This window comes from Taudactylus pleione, unplaced genomic scaffold, assembly GCF_031769625.1.
Source record: "Taudactylus pleione unplaced genomic scaffold, aTauple2 ptg000198l, whole genome shotgun sequence".
In the NCBI taxonomy this organism is placed as follows: Eukaryota; Metazoa; Chordata; class Amphibia; order Anura; family Myobatrachidae; genus Taudactylus; species Taudactylus pleione.
The window spans coordinates 1,331,189-1,352,500 of NW_028284600.1; the positions used below are offsets into that span (position 1 = coordinate 1,331,189).

Genomic DNA, 21,312 nt, shown 5'->3' on the forward strand with positions numbered 1-21,312 from the left:
ACAAAATATTTAAGTTTTTCTTGATTTGTGATCTTTGTAACAAGGGTATTTTGTTAATGTATCTATTTTTCCATTTCTTCAAGAACCCTTCTAAAATTGTAAACTCAGTCATTCATGGCACAAACAATTGTTACGAGGTAGCATTGATTTCTAATTAGCAAATCTCATTGATTATGCTTCATGTAAACATTGCTCTATTCGTGCACACAGAACAGGCAGAAAAGCTCACTCAACAGAATAATGAAGACATCAGACAAAACATCGGGCAAAGTAAACACTCTGCATTTATCCTTCAGCAGCAAAAAGGTTTACAGTTATTCAGATGTTCCAGCGCTTAAACTAGGAACAAGCATGAAGTGTTCGGTAGTCTATAGGAAGCCCATCAAAGTGTGTTGGGTGTATTATTGCATATTTATCTTTAAAATAAATTTATTGAATTGTACCAGCCAGAAGAACATTTTCCTGGGGTACTTAAGTCTCTTCAGTTAATTTGTTTTATTAATTAGAAGATAAAAACAAACATAAAAATATGTTGGATGCATTAAGTTAATACCATATATACCATTGTTTTATAGGGCGATATTTAATTGTTTTGCCGATGGGTGAGAGTGCCGCAGGCGCCCGTTAACTTATCGCACATGTCGCACCTAAATGCACTAGAATTAGCTGCATAAAGCTAAACTAGTACAAATGGGCATGATGAGTTTGTGTGTCCAAAAGCCAGACTTTGGGTGGATTTCTGCTCGCCACCTCGGGAGGGCACAAGCAGAAATAATAGGTGCCCGCTGCACAAACTGAATAGATCCTATCCTTTTAGATGGTAGCTGCGAGCACAAGAAAACAATTGAATTCCCCCCTATATGTTTATTATGTGTCTCTATCTATATAATAATCGGCTAAGGTCTGTCCTGTCTCCAACATGTACAGTGGGAGCCAGCGCCCGCGTCCACCAAAAAACTCCTACTGCAGCAACAGGACAGACCAGCCGGTGAGGACAGAAGACTACTCTACATCAGTAACAATGGGGTTAGTATACAGCAGGGACAGGGGCGGACACAGGGCCTGATTCAGCAGTGCACACTAGTGCATTAGACCGCCTGTCATTTTACCTATGCCGGGAGCCCGACGTCCGGCATACCGGAAGATTAAAAGGGGGGGGGTTAGGCTAGGGGCTCACGGGGGAGATTTGGGATTAAGCAGCCCCCCGGGAGGGTTAGGGGTAGGCTAGGGAAATGGGGGGTTAGGGTTAGGCACCCCCAGGGGGAGGTTAGGGACCCCTCCAGGAGACTAGGTTTAGGCTGCAGGAACGGAGGTGTTAGGTTTAGGCACTTAGAGGGGGGTTATGGTTAGGCAGTAGGGGGGGAAGGTTAGGCACCCCTAAGGGAGGGTTAGGGAGGGGAGAAGATTAGGTTTAGATAGTCTACTTACCGATCGGGATTTGAAAGCCTGCCGGTCTTCTGTTGTCGGGATTTAAACCGCCGGACATACATACCGATCCCGTCACACCAGCCGGCCGATGTTACGCAGATTATCTGATGCTGCATTGGACAACGCAGCTCGGATAAGTAATGCACAGGAGGCGTGAAGCCTCATGCTGCATCACCATATCTGCAAGGCTCGCTATTGCAAAGCTGCATGCGTGCAACTTTGCAATTACGATCCTTGCAGAGAATCAGGCCAACAGCACGGAGAGGGCGGGGTAGAACCAGAAGGGGGTTGGATGGGGCCTGGGCTGGGTGAGGTGAATCAACATATGCTGTGTCTCTCTGCTAGTAAGAAATAATGTTCATAATTGAGGATAATAAGGTACAGTAGCGTACTGTGGTCTGTGGAATGGTAATGATCACACTGACACTTGCATTACATATTCACTTCATACTTGCCGACTACTTCTGATTCCCTCCCAGAAGATCAAGCTGGGGAGCATGGTGACACAGTTCATGTGCATTGAGCAATGAGGGCTGCGCCATGATCAATCTTACCAGATTGCCCACTTCTCTAAGGGATCTGGGAGGCTAGTCTGCTACCGGTAATTCGGGACATTCCAGGACAGTAAGCAAATATTATTCATTTAGTCTTTGGTCAGCAGCCATATTGGTTCACATTTAGCATGGTGACTTTATGTAAGATGACATGTTGGTTGAGATACTCATATGAATTTTTAAAAATGCCCTACTGCCTGTACTAATAGGTATGGCATTCATTATGCTCCCCCCTTGGTTCCTACAATAATCTGGAATTGCAGCGAAAACTATGAATAATTATCACTTTTTCTCTATTGTTTTTCTTTATGTTGATTGCCCATATGTTGGAATCTACATGTTACACTTGTTATCTTAAATTTTTCAATGTTGTACATTTTTGTATGTTCTGCTCCTAGTATGGCCATATTTGTCAAGGCTGTACTGAATCTAATATTTGTTACAACTACTCTGTTGAAGTGACAATGTTTTTTCTTATGATTGTTAACAATTGTTCTATGATGCCACAATAAAAAAATTGTATTAAAAAAAAAAGGCCTTTTCATTTGTAAAACTCTAAAAGCAGAGGCGTGGCACAGAGCAGTGGCCACATGTGCCCGGAGAAAGCTTCATTATTAAAGATGCATGGAATGGGTGGAGGTGTTTTTCCAACTGCATTGCTGGCCTGGGCACCTGCAGGGCTCCTCAGATGAGCCCGGATCCAGGTTATCAGTACCCACCCTGCTGGAAATGTGTGTGTACAGGTTTGTAGGTTTAGCAGAGTTCCAGTACACACCAGCGGATGCCCTGAGAAGACGAACAGCCCAATTGCTTAACTAGTGGAGTGGTTTTATTGGTGTTATATGAGAAACAGCTGTACTCACTGTTATACACTTGTTTCATGAAGTGGAGCTTGAGCGGACCTGGGTGATATATACAACTCACCAGCCGGTGAGAGTATTTGGAGACTGCATAGCAGTACAGGTATGCTGGAAGGCGTTGTGGATGGTGGTAATACAGGCGTCTCTCTGGAGCTAAGCGTTAGACTACTGTCTATCACTGTGACACTCAACACAGTGACATGCACAGTAACTAAGCCTGGCGGCCATCTTGGAACAAGGAATGAAACCTCCCAGGAGGAAAAAATTGGAGTGTGCGCAGTAGCGTTTTCCACTTTCAACACACCCTACACACTGTTAACCTTGCTGGTTGATAAAATGGTTAAAAATACATTATTTATATTGTAACGTTGCATGCATATTTTTGGGATTTTTTATGAGAGATGTGAAAAGCACCATTTTACAGCACATCACTGGAGGGATTACCGCCACGGAGGGAAAAATGGAGTCAGGTAGGCTAATCTATTGCTTATTTGTTGAAAGAATTTGCACAACCTCTGTCGGCCGGAGTTGAGACAAGTTGACAGTCAAACCGTGCGGCACAATCATGAGGCCGGTTTTGAGAATTCTTCAGCAACTTTGGAATCAGTACTATGGACCATGATATATAAATACATGTTTATAATGCAGGTTAATAAATAGAGCACCACAGCAGCATAACCCTACCTGGCTGGTTCCCTGCATTATGTGCTGGCACCTCCTGATGTCATAGAGAGGAGACACTTGGCACGTGATTGGTCTGTTCTGCTGCTCTCTGAACTAATCCCACTCCTTCCGTCTGTAGCAGCCCAGTGCATGCACAGACAAGTGTGCACTCATTTTCAGCACCCAGTGACAGACAAGTGTACACTCATTTTCAGCACCCAGAACAGACAAGTGTACACTCATTTTTAGCACCGAGTGACAGACAAGTGTACACTCATTTTCAGCACCCAGTGACAGACAAGTGTACACTCATTTTTAGCACCCAGTGACAGACAAGTGTACACTCATTTTCAGCACCCAGTGACAGACAAGTGTACACTCATTTTTAGCACCCAGTGACAGACAAGTGTACACTCATTTTCAGCGCCCAGTGACAGACAAGTGTACACTCATTTTTAGCACCCAGTGACAGACAAGTGTACACTCATTTTCAGCACCCAGTGACAGACAAGTGTACACTCATTTTTAGCACCCAGTGACAGACAAGTGTACACTCATTTTCAGCACCCAGTGACAGACAAGTGTACACTCATTTTTAGCACCCAGTGACAGACAAGTGTACACTCATTTTTAGCACTCAGTGACAGACAAGTGTACACTCATTTTTAGCACCCAGAGACAGACAAGTGTACACTCATTTTTAGCACCCAGTGACAGACAAGTGTACACTCATTTTCAGCACCCAGTGACAGACAAGTGTACACTCATTTTCAGCACCCAGTGACAGACAAGTGTACACTCATTTTCAGCACCCAGTGTTGACAAGATGTACACTCATTTTCAGCACCCAGTGACAGACAAGTGTACACTAATTTTTAGCACCCAGTGACAGACAAGTGTACACTCATTTTTAGCACCCAGTGTTGACAAGATGTACACTCATTTTCAGCACTCAGTGACAGACAAGTGTACACTAATTTTTAGCACCCAGTGACAGACAAGTGTACACTCATTTTTAGCGGAAAGGGATTGTGCCTGTTTAGCCGCCAGTTCAAATCCCGACAGCGGATGCCCGATGGATGAAGATCCCAAATGGGGAAGGTAAGTACCCTAACCCTCCCATGTCCCCCCCTAACCCTCAGTTAAGTGGTGCCTAGCCATAACCTCCCCCCTAGAGCCTAATCTCCCTTCGGGGATGCCTAACCCTAACCCTCTCTTACCGCTCCCTACCTAACCCTCCCTGGGGGTGCCTAACCCTAATCTCTCCCTGGGGGTGCCTAACCCTCCTCCCTAGGGGCCCTAGACCTTATCTCCCCCCCCCCCAAACCTAACCCTAACCCCGCTAGACTTCCTAATCCTAACCCTAATTCACCTTCGTTCGGGCTGGCGTTCTTGGTGTTCCGGTGTCGGGATTAACATAGGCATCAGTATTTCGACGCCTATGTTAAATCCTTTGCCAGGATTCCGCGGTCGGGATTGAGACTGGCGGCCATGCGGCCGCTGGTCTCATAACTACATCCATTTGTAGCACCCGGTGACAGACAAGCTGTACAACTGTTTTCATGTGGGTTCTGTGCACCAACCACCCTCCCCCTCACACACACACACACACACACACACACACACACACACACACACACACACAAGGGCACCTGTGAATGCATCTTATTCCTTTTACAACATAAATATTATAAAATAGCAATTATTGTTTCCATTAATAAATTAGAAAAAGCATTACCTGGCTGTTCCTTTCACTGCCAGCCCAATGGCCTTTGCACCACATCAGACAGGTATTGCTCCACCCCTGCAGGGGCAGTTTCTCTAGAACAGAGTTGGCTGCTGACCGGATCTCTGCCGATATGGCAATAAAAACAGTGACCTCAGAGGATCCAACAGTGAGGCCACCGGCACAATTCAAACAAGAAACCATTAGAAAACATGACCTTGTTACACCTACAAAGCCCCAAAATCTATATATGTGTTGAGTAAAAATCACAAACATGCCTTCCTAAATTCCTTCTTTAAATTCCTTATTGGTCTTCTTAATACAATGAGATTCATGATATTATTTACACACTTTTGGAATGTGAAGAGATGCATTGTGCGCAAGTGTAACCTTCACATCACAGTCCATTCTCTGGTGCTGTGATATATTGGTGGAAACATCATCGGTAGTAAACTGAGTGCCCAATTACCGCCCGGAAACACCCATTTTATGGATAGTCTGCTCCTTTTCCAGAAGGATCGATCCCTACGTACTAGCGATCTCTGATTTCTCCGACTAGCAAAGCCAGTTTCTTTCTTTCTCACATGCGCAGTATGCTGATATCCACGAGATCTGTCCGCATTTCCACTTATGTCTGACTTAGAATCAGGCCCATAGAGTGCATTTAGGGCCTGTTTCAGAGGCGCACGCTATTGCAGTCGAGACTAGGCTTTTATCAATGTTTTATTACACAGTGACCCTTTTTTTTTTTTTTGCAAACGATGGTCACATGCTATTGCATAACAACTTGTGATGGCGGCAATGCTGCGAAAATTTGATGGCACCCTACTGATGGCTGTCCAGAAGCCACTGTCCACTTGAGGGGGCATAGGTATTGCCGTTAATCAATTATTAAACCCTCATCCTCCATCATTCATGTTTTGTTAGGCTGCTTTACTAGGAATTTATATAATTGCTACTGTTATAGCATCAATACATATACTGGATTGACATCATGACTCTGCTATTTTAGGCTGCGAGTATATGTAGCTCCGTTATATTTTGCTCCTGTCTACCAATTATATATATATATATATATATATATATATATATATATAAGGCAGGGCTGTGTGCACAGCAATCTCAGGCTTCTATTAGATACCGACACACTTGCACCCCCTGGAGGGGAGATGCAGCTGATCTTTGCAGGGGGGGCGGGCCCAGATGCTTCTTGTCATTAGGCCCCCCCATAATGGCTCGCATTGCGGGTCCGTGGAGAATGGATGTGGCCAAGATCATGCAATTCTCTGAGAATCATGTTATACTGCTCTCCCTGTTTTAGCCATTTTATTAAGAAGTGGGTGATATGTGAGAGGGTAACAAACTCTTCCCGCAGTCTGTGGAACTCTCCAAAAATTCAGGAGCTCCCTGGATGTTCAGGGCAGGGCCAGCTCCAGGGGTCGGAGCACCCTGCACCGGCTCTCCCTAAAGCACTTACATAATTACCATAGGCCACCCCTCCTGCATGATGTTATTTGGAGCATGCCTCCAAACGTCGGGCTGTGGGGGAGCCTCACTAGCTGGGCTTCCCCCAGCCCTCCCCCATCACTGAATGGATAACACATGCATGAGCGCAGCATCCATTCAGACTCCGGGTCCAACACCGCCACACAGCTGCGGCGGTGGGGGTCCCCAACCTCCCAATTTGACCACTTTGGCCCACGGGTGGAACAGCGGGACAGTACTGTCCTGCTGAATTCAGGATGTTGGGGAGGGGTGCACCCCTGTCGGCAGAGTGGTACTTATATATATTTATGCTGATGAGTTGGCTAAGGCCTTCTCTAAGCACTGTACAACACCTCTGCCACTCAGTTTATAAAGAAAAAGTGAGGAGCATTATCAAAACTTGCCCTGAATAGGGGGAGGCAGCACTAAGTCTGGGAAATGATGTTAGGCTGTATCTGGGCACACCCGCTACACTGTATGCACATGCCTATGACAGGTTATCCAGTATAAACCAATAATGCAATATATGGGAAGGATACACTTTTTTTAAACCAATTCATATAATTTCTACAGCAATGCCAGTTAACTCTTAGAGTCTTGTTTCAGTCAGTGTACAGAAGTGAAGCGTGAGGATGACTTGCAAGCCTCACACCATTTAAATCATGAGGTTGAGTTGTAGGTCACCCACCCCTTCCCCTTTGAGAAATATTTGATTGACACTTGTATGTGGTCATGTTTCTTTTCCCAATGATTAGGAAGCCTATAATGTGTGAGGGGCAGAGTTTTGAGTTTATAGGGTCAGACTGCATCAGTATCTTGTCTTATGGAATTTCCCTCCCTATTATTCTTCATTGAGTTGTTGTTCTGTGGTGGAAAGAATGTATGTTTTTTGTGAATATGCTATTTTTTGTTAGTTGGTTGCACTCTCCCCACAAATGATGATGCGTTAGGCCATTATTGTCCTGTCTGGGAAAATGGAATCCATCCATCCGGGCATTCTTTGTGGATTGGGGGAGATTCGAACACCAATGATTGAATTGTTGCTTGCAAGTCTTGTCTTTTGTACGCCACCATATTAACCATATAATAATAATTAGATTCAATTTAAATTTAATTTGATAAATTTTTTAAATGCCAACTCCAGTTGTCATGTGTCATTATTTATTTAGGCAAATATTTGTTGTCATATTCAATGTAGGGAGGGCAAGACAACAGTCTTCAATTTATTGGTGTATTTTCTCACTTTTATTAAAACTACAGTTAGTATATATATATATATATATATATTTTTTTTTTATTATTATTATTATTATTATTTACTTTTTTTGTTTCAGTAATCACTCTTCCCTGTTTTTAGGAAAACATACCATAGGGTAACACACAATGACAGGACACAAAACCTCATGTGAGTATGAGATTTACATTGATAAATAAAAAGGATAAACATCATAAAATAAACATTTATTTTGATGACATATTTCCTTTAATATTCACAAACTTAGCATTATTTTTTTAAATCCATGTTTGTGTGTATTAGCAATTTTACTTGTACTATAACAATCTATGAGACAGACAATTGTGGTCCATCAGGTAAATAAAATGTGGTGTAAATTTCTTCATTATGTCTTCTAGTGATATTGTCAATTCCCCCTAGACATATAGTATTAGATTTGTGATATGATAACATTTCTGACCATTAATACAGTTTATTCTGCATTAAAGGAAATATTGCATAGAACAATTGCTTTTTCCCATGTATAGGTTATTAAAAATATTTTCAGGTCTAGAAAGGTTTGTAAACTCTGTATGACCTCTGAATGTTAATAGTTGATTTCAGTTTAAAATTACAAGTAAAAGAAAACTGTAGCAAATGCAAAATGACATTTTTCATGTAGAGTAAATTTTATGCATCACAAAAAAAGAATTAATCCAAAGAGTATGATTATAAAAGTAAGTATGTGACCGATTTTTTGTTGTTGTTGTTGCACAGAATTACAACTTTTATAAATGAAACCCCAATGTTCCATGCTTTGTTGGTGTTTTGCAAGTTTTTTTAATAATCAAACTTCAGATAAAATTACTAAAAGTGAAATTCACAGACAAGAAATACTTTAATTAAATATTGTGTAAAATGAACATTTTATACAGTTAAATATCTGAAAAAATGTACAGATAAAACAATCTTATTGTAGGGTCTTTAACAGTAAAATCTACCATTTAGTGAAGCGTTCAGTCTGGAGACAAAGTGTGCATTGACTAACTAATCTAGAACACAAACAGATTGCATTAATGAAGGAACTTGCAAATGTTTTAACATGTACACATGACCTCTTTTTTTTTACTTTATTTGAACCTTTCCTATACAAAATAAAAACGAGGCTTTTCATGTTTTAAAAGTGTCTAGGCTTTCTCACTTAGCTGAGCCTATTGGCTTTCATAACATAAATGTGCAAGGCATTTAAAATATGTGTTATAACATAGCTTCTACTATTTTAGAACACATTAAATTAATATGCATTTTGCCTAGAAAGAAAACTAAATTGTCTCTCCTTTTTCTTTAGAAATTTAATTCTGCTGCAGTTTGCAAAAGTGTTCTGCAATGCTACTATAGCAATGCATCTAGTGCAAAGAAAAAAAACAACAAACAATCCATCAACTTTATAAACTATTATTTTTGGCACTAATAAGTCATATTTACCAAGGAAGTTATCCCAATTAAAAAGTCTTGGCTACTGGGTCACGCTACAAAATATCTTCATTAAAAATATATAAAAAGTTGTGTCTTAACATGAATTTGTATGGATTAGGGGAGTGCAGAATGCAGCAGAAGACAATGCAGAAAAGGAGGAACTTAATTGTACCAGGATTGTGCTTTTTTTCTACTTATTTTTAGTTTTACACCATAAATCACCTTAAAAATGTGATGATTACAAATTGTGGTGTAAATCTATGATACAATAGCACAAAATATTTTATTTTTAATAAAATAATTTTAAGGCATCAGAGAAATTAAATGTGGCAAAAAGATTTTCATCAAAATATCAGACGTGAATTTTATATTTAAAAATTTGGGCCTCTGAATTTGTCCAGTAAGCACAGCTTTATGATGTGGCAAGTTGTATGAGTGGCAGCTAAAATGACTTTTACATTCTATAAAAAATAAAAACTGAAATTAAAATAAACATACAACCACAAACAACATTGTATCTGTGGTTGGATATCATGCACATTTTTTTCTACTAATATTAATTACAGCCATGTGGCACAATTTTGTTTTTGACTATACAACAAACAACTTTTATTCCAAAATCATTTGTTCAGATAACTTAAAAATAATATAAAAATAAAGAATGAATTTGACTTTTCCTCAAAATAACAAAAAAGGATGGAAAGTCTAAACAATAGCACATTTCTGAAGTACAAATGAAATGTATGGACACCATAATTCATTAAAAAGAGCATACAGTATGAAGACAATCTTTCTTGGCTTAATGCTGTATTTTTCAGCATTTCGACACCAGCCCAAAAAAAATAAAAAATATTAAAAATAATATACATACATACAAGAACAAAAATAAAATGATGGAAAGCAATATACAAAATTTCAAAGATAAATACAATATTTATAATCGATATGTTACAAAATAAAATTCCCTTTGTGACTGCAAGTGTTCTTGTGAAAGAAAGTGTCTCACATGAAAAGACTATTTTATTCCTCATAGAAATGCATCAGGGATAAAATATGCTTTCTAATATTTTTAAGTGGATCGGAAAAAAAAAAATGCAAGACAAGTGTATAAATATTTAGCTACAACTTTGGCAAAATCACAAAAGTCTACAATTTTATAACCACATACAAAACACATTAGGGAATAAGGATCTAGAAGTCAAAAGGACAATTTTCTGGTACAAGAAACATAGACTTCACAGTAGCCTAAGAATGCAATAGTATACAGTGCGAGCAAGAAGGTGAAAAAAATGTTGCGGATCACACTTGCTTAACAGGAAGCTCTAGCAGTGGAAGTATATTTGAACCAACAGACAGTAGCATTTTCCTCTGTCAGTGTGCTTGTTGAAGGCAAGAGAATTCAATATCAAAGTTACGATTCCTAACTACAATAAGTTACAAAGTTCAATTTCATTAAGATGAAGTTAAGCAATGATAAACCCTTTTCCCCACCCAAGTTCCCCCAATTTAATGATTCATATATTTTTTATTTTTTTCCAGTTTGATGGCTCAAACCTCCTTGGCCCCCTTTTTCACCACAAAAAAAATAAAAAAAAATTTCACATTATAGAGATACACGACCATGGTGAGTCTAATAATGAGTACTGAAAAATGTTCTGAGGCATTTTTCATCAGTGTTTCATGATCAATCGGAACGGTGCATCCACAACGCTTTGTCCCAACATATAGCAAGTACTAGACATTAGCCAAGACGTAATCAGAAACTTTGTACAAAATAGGCGTTGGTTTTTTTCCCCCTTTATCTTCTTCAGGACTGAGATATGTGAAAAATATGAGAAAAGTTCAAATCGACCAAAATGGAATTGTTCATGAAGAAGTCGCTCATTTTCATGTCGATTTCTAAAAGTTCAAATAAAATCTTGAAAAGAAAGAGTTTGTAGCATTTTGCTTCTTGGTGGTTTTGTTCTGAAGACACTGGTTTCCGTCAGTACTCCTTAATACACTAAGTGTGTCCCCTGAAGCTTTCTTCTGAAGCTTGATGCTACAAGCAAGTAGACAAAAGTGACTTTACATTGGTGGAACTACAAGACCGGACATAGCTAGAAAAAAAGAGGAAAGATTACATTAGGTTAGCAAGCCTTCAAGTTCTCTCTTTGTTTTGTTTTACTGATCGACCTAAAGATTTTTTTGAGTTTTTTGGAATTTTTTTATTTAATTTTCTACCTCATTAGTAACATGATTTGCAAAATATATTTTCTGCTGCCTTTTGGTGTTTTATTGTGGGAGGGCATAGGACAACCTCTTGTCAGACCAGTAGAATAGCATGATATTTCAAGATATATGTAGTGATGCTGTGGGAGACAGTGACCTGTCCATTTGAGTGACTATGTAAGTAAGTACGGGCCTGTATGTGACAGTGCAGTTTCATGATGTTAGGAGGAAAAGGGAGACCATCAGGGAGCTACAGACAGTTATAGAGTGGAAAGTGCAGGATCCTCCAACAGCACAGATTAGCTACTGTAATACTTATGGGGAAGGCAGTAATTGGGGTGTCAAACACACCTCTGCATGAAACAAAGTTCACATTTCTAACTTGTTCCCTTTGTTTTGTGAATAGCAGAAATATTGCTGCAGAACTAAAGATTAATTTTAAAATATTATTTGTCAACCACATGACAACAGAAAAATAATTTTTGCAAATCAACATGTTAACATATGAGGAAAATAAATTTAAAAGAAAGCTAATTGAGTGGAGATCTCTTTTAAACGTGTAAATACCTAAACTAGCATTTTTAATGGAGCTGACCATAGTTGAATAAAAAGTAACAAAGGAGAAAGGACATTTAAGTATGGAGAGGGTATAGACATTTTGCAGCAAAACATCCTTCCTCCCACATATGATATTTCTCTTAGCGTTTTGCTAATAGCAACCAGAGGTCCAGACTCCCAAGAGACTGGTCATGTTGACAGCTGAAAAACAACATGGTCACTTCTGGTAATGTCAGATGAAGCCAACTCACTCACCAGCCAGGACCAGACATTTCTCTAGCTCTAAATTAAAATCTTATGAGCCAGGGTCTCTTTATTTTCCTTACTGCTCTGACCTACTGGGAAAACCTGGTCTGTGATATATACAGAATGGTTTTTAACTTTGTCATGCAGAAGTAATAGGGAGAAGATTTCAAACACTGCAAAAACTGTGTTAAAATAATAATAATAATAATAATAATAATAACAATAATAATAATAGTAATAATAATAAAACTAGTTTAAAATGAACAATTACATTGGCTTTCATTAAAATTATTTTCCCCTCACTAATTTATGTGTAACATTAATACATTTGCATGTGTAGGGATCTAAGCTTCAATTTCTCAGTTCATTAATCCCAACAATATTAATTTGTTTTAGGCATTCAGTTACAAGTTTATGGCTGTTAAGACTTATGTCTTCTGTGTGTGTGTCTCTATATATATACAAAATCCATTGTACCATTTGATAAGGAAATAATTACAATTTGGCTCTTTGCTAATATTATAACAATTGTTAATATTGTAAAAGATGCAATATATATATGATCATCTCAAACTATTTGAAGTGTTTTATTAACGTGCACAGAATTTGGAGCTGCAGATTTTATACTCTGATGTTACACAGAAAGAGAATATCAAAGTATAAAATAAAGGAAATGTATATATTTTACAGGTTATCCCCTAGTTTCAGTGATTTATAGTCTGCATTACTGGGAAATTTTATTTACATTAATTATGCTTTTCTTTTAATCAGGAAAAATATAACCATACAAAAAATGTGAAACCACCACAATTTAATTTTTCTTTAGCCTCTTACATGGAAGTGTACAATTTTGCATTTCATTTTTAGTGAGCTTTGTCAGTTGGAACAAAACTTGGCTTTGCTTATTTAGCTGTGGTCTATGAGTATGACAAGTAATGTTTGGAGATTTTCTCTCTGCGTGTATAGGTGGGATAATTTTTAACACAATTAAAAAATAACCTGTTGGGAGTACTTGATGACCACATAATGTCTCAGTACTCTACCCTTAGTTTCAAATGGAGTGTAGTTTCTCAAACATGGCCCTCAGGGACCTATAACAGTGCATGTTTTCCACACCTCCTATTTTAAACACAATTGTATTCATTACCAACTAGCTTTATAATATATCTACATGAGGTAATAATTGTTTCTGTGAGGAGCGCTGATAAACAAGTATTGCTAGTGGACCCTGAGGATCGGAGTTTGGAGAACACTGTTTCAAGAATACATCTTATTGAATTTACTTCACATACTTGGAGGGTAGATTTACTAAACTTCTATAAAAGGAAAAACTCCGCATAGCAGCCAATCGCATTCTAACTATTATTTTCTAGAATATACTACAAAAATGATAGCTAGTAACTGATTAGTTGCCATGAGCAAAATTTCCACTTTTTAGAAGTTTTATTATTTCTATCCATTAAAGTGCATCACATTGCCAGGATCTCTCTCAGCATGTCAAATAGACATCTTTTTTTGAGGTGGAGAACAAGCCATGGCAGACATTATTTAAAATCAAAATCACATGTACTGTATATCAGTTGCCAAAAACGTATTATTGGTGGGTGGAGTGACCATGTTTTACACAAGTTTTGTTCCATGTGACATTCACAAAAATATGTGAAATAAGCTGAATACACATAAGGGTTATATTTCCAATGAACTCAATAAATTTTAGCTATGCAGAGGTGACATTTAAACGTAATATTTTTATATAATTTTCAGAAATGAAGTCTTGTTTATTTCATATTTAAATTAGACCAGCCAGTTCCACAACAGTAGAGGCATCCATTTTGTTGGATTGTACCATTATCCACGGCAATGTAACCTATTAATTCCCCATGAGCCAGTGATTCAGTGATGTCACTAGACCCTAGGCGGAAAATACTAGTGGCAGCTCCATACCAAATCTAATGTTGCCTGCAAAGCACTATGGGAGAGACTGGATAATGGTTCATGCAAATCATAATGAGGTCTCTACCGTTAAAATTTAAACATACTATATTTTGATTGTACATACATTTTGAATCATGAAGTCTCTGGTGTTTTGTGCCATTTTCAAAGTAAACGCCAAATGGAAAAAGGAAAGAGATGCCACCTCCCATACATGCAGTATACCCTCCCCAACCATCTTCCTCTCCAGATTCTACATTTAAAAATATTTAGAAAAAAAAATAAGAAATATTCAGATTTTCACTCAAATATAGCTGTGTCTTCTGTAAAGCTTGAAGACAACATTTAAATAATACATTTCAGAATCAATTTATTTAAACAGAGAACTCGGAGGCTTAGAGGTTAGTAGGATTTTAAGGTCATAAAAATAAATCCTATAATTTTTTTTTTTCATTATGAAATACATTTGTTTGTCCACAATATCAGTTTGCCTTTGCTACATTAGTAAATTGATATGTATCCTTCCTGAATTGTATATAACCAATTTGCTAGTGTTGCAAATGTCACTTTTTTTTTGCACAAACTCAAATATATTTAATAAAAAAAAAAAAAAAAAGTTCTATACTCCTCTCAACTGGAAGGAACGATGGATGCGGGTGTTTAGAAAGACACATATTTCAATGGAAAACGTTCTCTTTATGCAACATTAAAAGATGAAAATATCTCACATTATGCAGCACTTGTTCTATCGTTACGAATTTCAAGATTTTGGGAAAGTGGGAGTGAAATACATGTCTGAAAAATAAGAAAATACTTGATAGCATATATCCTGCAGCATTGTATAGTATCATATATATCATGGACTTGAACACTTATAATACAGTCTAATCCATTTTTTCAGACAATTAGAAGTTAAAAAATAAGGGGTGGGTAAGGGGCTTTAGCCTCATATGATTACATCTGTTCCAACAATATGCACACAAAAATGACCCAAACCATCCCACCAAAGAATTAACAACATGGCAAACTAGGCAAGTGCTTAGGATTCTAAAGTATTATGGGGAGAAGCACCACTAAAACAAAGTTACATAGAAAAAATCCTTTATATGATCTGGTATTTTTGCCTCTAATTATCTCTCTGTACCTCTAAGCTGCATTGTCTCCTTGCAGAGCCAGCTGTCCCAGATAATGATCTTTATAGTTGGTGGATGGAGATAGAAGTTAGAGGATCTAGGGGCATTGAAGGCTAATGAAGGACCTGCTGTAGTTAGGTTCCTGTATAATCCTGATCTGGCTCTGAATGACTGAACAAGTCAGTCTATGGGGCTAACACAGAATATACTCGTACAAGTCAAATCCCATTAGAAACACAACTCACCTTGAAGTCCATTGCCATTTGCACTGGTGCAGGATGGTGGAGGGGAAGCTTGGGGCCTGACGACTGGAGCAAACGCACTCTTTTGTTTTACTGCAGAGATGACATTTGCAGGTGAAAATGAGAAAATGCCGTGTGTACTGCTACAGTTTGAAGGGAGGGTGACCGAAGAGGCTGCCATTGTAGGACTTGACGGTACTACTGCAATAAAGCAAAAATAATCAGGACTCAAAAAGGGGTTGTTGTTTTTTTGCCCCTTCCCCCATGGCAAAACATGAAAAAAAAAATAGAGCTATACGGCCTTGCCTTGTGAGCTCGGGAACAAAACAAAACAAAAAAATAAAGCAAAAAAATATGTAAAAATTTGTCAAAATAAAAATAAATATGCGGGCACCGACACTCCCTGGATAAAAGAATTTGGGGTCTATGTAAGGAGCATCGTACAAGGGATTTTTTTTTATTTTAAACAAGAGAACTGAGAATGATTGTTACGTCTAGGCACAGAAAGGATTTTTGATATACTGGACACACGGCTGTTAACACTGAGGACATCATTTAAAAAAAAAAAAGTGCACCGCAAAATGCTTGGGTGTTGCACGAGAGCGCCTGTATAACCCACCCGGCAAACTGCAAACTGGAAAAAAAAATCTCCAGAGGCGCATGTGTAAAAAATGTAAACGTCACATAAAAATCTAATCTCTAACAAGTTAAATGCCATCCCTTTCTATAAAATGAACTTTTCTGTTTTTCTGCTAACTAATGCTCGGTTTAAAGGGTGGGAACACCGGGACAACCTTTAAATTAGGATACACCTTAAGCACAATTATCAGCCCAGAATCTAATCAACATCTAAGCTCACAATTAAAGTGAAGTGTAAGACGTGAATGTTCGATACAAATCTTTAACTTGTGTATGTCATGTTAACACTTTTTTTGTTCACGGAATGAGTTACTGAGCTACTACTTTGTCTACAGCTGCAAATCTAAGTTTATTTGTAAATGCTCTGGTTTTACATGGAAATGCTGGTCCTGGGTGAGCGAGCTGGCAAAATGTTGGGTTAGGGTCATAATTTCCCCCTTGATTTCTATAGTTGGTTGGATGCTACCTTATTCTTATACTAGAACAAAATATGGTATCAAATATACTACGATGATCCATATAAAACTGATTGTAATGAAGAACATTCACACCGTACATGGCACATCCTACAGGAACAAAGACACGAGCATGATAATGAAATCTGACACAGAGATCCCAAATTTTTTATTCATTTTTTTTCGGAGTATGAGCCACACTGTTCATTGTAATGGCACACACTACACATGATCACTAGTTTTAGTTCTCCTTTTTTTTTTTTTCTTTTTAAATGTCCAGCCTCCAAAGTCACCCATCCTTTTATCCAGTAGCTGATAGCAGAATTAATTAATACTTGCAAACAAAAAGTAAAAAAAAAAGAAAAGAAACAAAATCAAACAAAAAAATACAAAAAAGAGACTTAATTATTATTACAGGATAAAAAAAAGAAAAGAAAAAGAACACTCACTGCCATAAGGAGAGTTGGCGGATGAGCCGTTGAGAAACCCAGGTGAGCCGGGAACTCCTAAATTGGGCATTCCAGTGTTTCCATAGCCATTCATGCTATTGCTGACTGTGTTGTAATTGGACTGCTGTGGGGTGCTGCTGGGAACGTATCCTCGTGGTGATACACTGCTTGTGTTGCGACTGTAGCCTACTGTGAGAAACAGCAACCCAGCAAACAAAAGATAATGTTACTATCATTTATAATAGTCACTTCTGCTTCCTTCCCCGTGAATCCACATCAAATGCTACACAGATTTATTGATCCCACATGCTTTACTTCACAATGCCTCTTACTGCCCTATCAACTGTTGCAGTTTAAGATAACCTTATCACACCAACCCTACTTAAATCATCTATGAGCAAACACCACGTTATTCTCTGGGAGGCTTAGACAGCCAACAAAAGCTTTCTTCGATCCAATTGTGTCAGTTTCTTTCACATTTCTCCTTAGTAGCAATTATCAACAGGCTTGATTCCTGGTTTGTACCAACATTGAAGATGAACTTTCCGCCTTTTCAAGACCTTCAAATGCCATCGCTGACAGCCAACAACTTGTTTGTTACCACGGATTTCATCTTAAAAGGCTGTTTTTAAAAGGCAGGGCGGTGTTCCACCTCTAACGACTTCTATTCCTTCCTTTCTTCCTTTTATATACCATATGCCATTACCTTCTACCCACAAATATCCTAGCGACCAAGCGAAGTAATTACCACTTCTCAAATGTCAAAACAACAAGTGCAAATATAGTTATTCTACTCAGCAAATGAAGTGATATTATAATATTAATATAATAAATAGGGGATGTAGTTACTATGCCTACACCTGGGATGCTCTTGAAATCCTGGTGCCAGAATCCCCACTGCCATAAGACTGGCGCTGGAATCCCAAAAGCAGTAGAGATGCCAACACCAGAATCCCCACAGTCGGCATCCTGATCGTAATTATAGCGGGGCCAGGTAGTTGTTAGTAATGGGGGGGAGGGTTAGGTTTAAGCACACCAGGGGGCTGTGGGTGGGGGGAGGTTAGGGTTAGGCTCCAGACAGAGGGCGTTAGGGTTAGGCACCACCGGGGGTAGGTTAGGGTTAGGCACTAAGGGGGCCAAGTTACGGTTAGGCAATAAGGGGGGAGGATTAGGTTTAGGCACTTACCGGGAGGGTTAGGGTGCGGGGTAGAGAGGGTTAGTGTTAGGGTGCTGGAAAGGAGGGTTAGGGGGTGAATAGTGCAGGGGAACAGTACTTACCATTCCCCTAGTGGTGGTGTAGGGGGGGGTTATATATTGATTCTAGTGTGGCGGTTTATACAAGTTGACACAGGAAAGTTTGAGAACAATACTAATGTGGCAATGACATCAAACAATATAAATACATGCTAGCTAGGCACCATGAGCAGCAGGTGGGATGATGCCCAGAATAACCACATACCTTGGTCATTAGCTTGAGAGGTCTCTGAGACATTAACTGCTAGTTGGCTGCTGAAGGAGTTCACCCCCATCATCCCGCTGTGAGACGGAGTGTTGGCAAGTGAGGGGATCTGGTTGTGATTGCGGGGCACACTGTATAATGCTTCAGCAATGTCGGCTGCTCGTTTCAGGATTATCTCCTACACAGCGGTAAACAGAAAGAGATGGTTACTGTGTTATACTATACGTGTTTGTCTCAACAGTCACCGCCTGGGATTCCAAAGGAGGACAATCAGATGGCTGAAGTGCTGGGTGCAAAGGCCAACGCTTTCTCTTAAGCCATTATTTCGGACAGGGTTGCACAGACCATGAACCGGTGCTAATTATTAAATAAAGCTGACAGCGTATATACATTTGTTTCAGGGCGATGGCATGCCTGTTACAATTTAGTCAAATATTTTCTCTTCCCTCCACTTGGCAGCCTTACTGCAGGCTTTTCTATTAGTCACTGTATATTTTGGACCGAGTTCAAGGTTACTCTTTCGTCTTAATGATTGCTTATGCTTTTGGCACCTTACACCTAATTGTCATTTCTGATAGGAAAACGAGCTCTGAGAAGAGGAACGGAAAAGATGAAGCGGAATTTTTTCCTTTTTTCCCTTTTTTTCCCCCCTCGGTGCTTCTCATCACATTACACTGCCCTTAAGGCGGCTGGCAAAAAAGCGTACATTGCAAATAGGATTGTATTGACATCTTGCCAGCCTTGAACACTGCGGCTCCTAAAATTGCATATTCCTGAATGGATTTTCAAACATGCATTAATGACTTGCCTGATTGTTGTGTGGCATTCCGTACAAGGCCTCGACGAGGTCTGCAGCCCTTTTCAGTAATACTTCCTGCAGGAGGAACACAAGAGGAAGAGGTGTTCATGGTATTGTCAGACGGTAGCCTGGATAACACCGTAACACTAGGGCAAATGTAACAGCAGGTTTGCCAAAGAGGTCATACAAAACAAAGCCAAGCAGTACGTCAAAGTTGTTCTGATTACAATCCAGGCAGGTATTATAATTTGGTATTTTGGACACCATGGGCTATTTGTAATAACTTGCAAGCTGCTGGCAGCCACATGATGTTGGACATTTATAGCCCTTAGATTTAAAATGCCAGTTTTTCAAATGTCAAAACTCACCTGGTTATGCCTTTTAAAAACTTGCCGCTTTAAATCTAGCGGCTTAATCACCGACATCTCGAGGCTGTCTGCAACTCGCAGGCTACTATATCACATATACCTTTTGTTGAGTACTCTCAAGTCAAATGTACACCCCCCCCCCCAAAAAAAAACGCCTTTTTAATAATTAAGCATTTTGGGATCCAGCGATTCGCTTGTGATTGACAACAATGTCTGCTTGGGACTGTGTATCATGTTGCTGCAGTGATGAATTAGTGAAATAAATGCTGAAGATTTAACGATGCAGTCTTGCGGGTATTAAACAAACACATGGCGGAGATATGAACAGCGCAGGCTGTGCAGGCACTTGTTAATTCCTAGCACTTTAGTGGCGAAGAACAATAAGTAATTTTCCATATCTTAATTAAATTGGCAAACTCCTTAAAGACAACATCTCACCTCTAATTCATGCCCGAAATTTGCAAGTGAGTTCAATGCTTATTCCTCTTTATTTTGAACAATAAAGTGAATTAACTTGGGTTAATCTAGTTTTTTTTTCATAATGACATTAAGAAATTTTTCAATTAACCTCTTTGACTGTGTGCTGTAAAGGACTTCATAAATGGCTTCGCATTCAGAGACTAGAGTGGTTTTGCCTAGGGGTACAGATGCATACAGTTAGTCTTATCCACGCCTGCATGCCTACCTCCCCTTTACGATTGTAGGGATTAATCAGTAGTTTACTTAATTTTTACTAGAAATCTCTTCTGTTTAACTTCTCTCCCCCTTGGAGAATGCTGACATAATTCCTGAAACGTTTATTGGACAGGAAATTAGGCGAAGTGATGTGTTCCTTTTAACTGTGTTCTAGAATACGTAAATCGAGAGTTCTTTGTGGACTGGCCACTAGTACTGATTTCGCGTCTACAGCTCATCTCCTGTCTTACTCTTGCAAACGTCTAACTCGCCATAATTCTCCTACTAATAAAGTCATCGATTCCAGACATGATCAATGTCTACAGGGTTGAAGATGAATGCGTCGTTTTTAACAGGCATATGCGTGGCAGATCCTAGAGGTTAATGCACGTTGACGCGATCTTTCATCGTTCCGATGCAAACACCTATCTGATGTATGACAGCAAGCGGCCACATATTCACCTACTAAATTGGTTCTGCATCCGAAAGAACAGAGGCTTTCAATGTTTCGCTCGTCTTGCAGGATACTACTATTCTGGATCTTTTATTTATCAAGATTAATCACTGCAGGCATCACTTTTTGTGCGCGCCATACGTTCGCAGGAATAGCACTTAATCCACAAAGTTATCGGATGGATGGCTCTTAGAATGGGCATTTACCTCTGAAATTGGTGTCTATGCTTGATGTTGCATGCATCTACTTTGCATACAAATAAAGAATTATACTTGTCATGAAGCAGG

The 21,312-nt window shown here is 39.1% G+C and overlaps 1 protein-coding gene across 21 annotated transcripts in view; it reads right to left on the minus strand.

The window, feature by feature from the left end:
• Positions 1-8,808: 8,808 nt before the first annotated feature.
• The window catches only part of EBF3 (EBF transcription factor 3), a 142,690-nt gene continuing 130,186 nt past the window's right edge, over positions 8,809-21,312 (minus strand). For 4 of the 21 annotated variants that reach the window (XM_088476850.1, XM_088476849.1, XM_088476847.1 and 1 more), the window contains exons 12-17: positions 19,538-19,603; positions 18,730-18,907; positions 17,271-17,459; positions 15,731-15,928; positions 14,480-14,605; positions 8,809-11,446 (exon numbers count right to left, since the gene is read on the minus strand). In XM_088476850.1, coding sequence (XP_088332976.1) covers positions 11,400-11,446; positions 14,480-14,605; positions 15,731-15,928; positions 17,271-17,459; positions 18,730-18,907; positions 19,538-19,603 — 804 coding nt within the window. In that variant the 3' untranslated portion in view covers positions 8,809-11,399. Of the gene's footprint in view, positions 11,505-14,479; positions 14,606-15,080; positions 15,148-15,730; positions 15,929-17,270; positions 17,460-18,729; positions 18,908-19,537; positions 19,604-21,312 lie in introns of those variants that run through there. The other 17 variants (XM_088476861.1, XM_088476866.1, XM_088476860.1 and 14 more) reach the window with 9 other exon arrangements.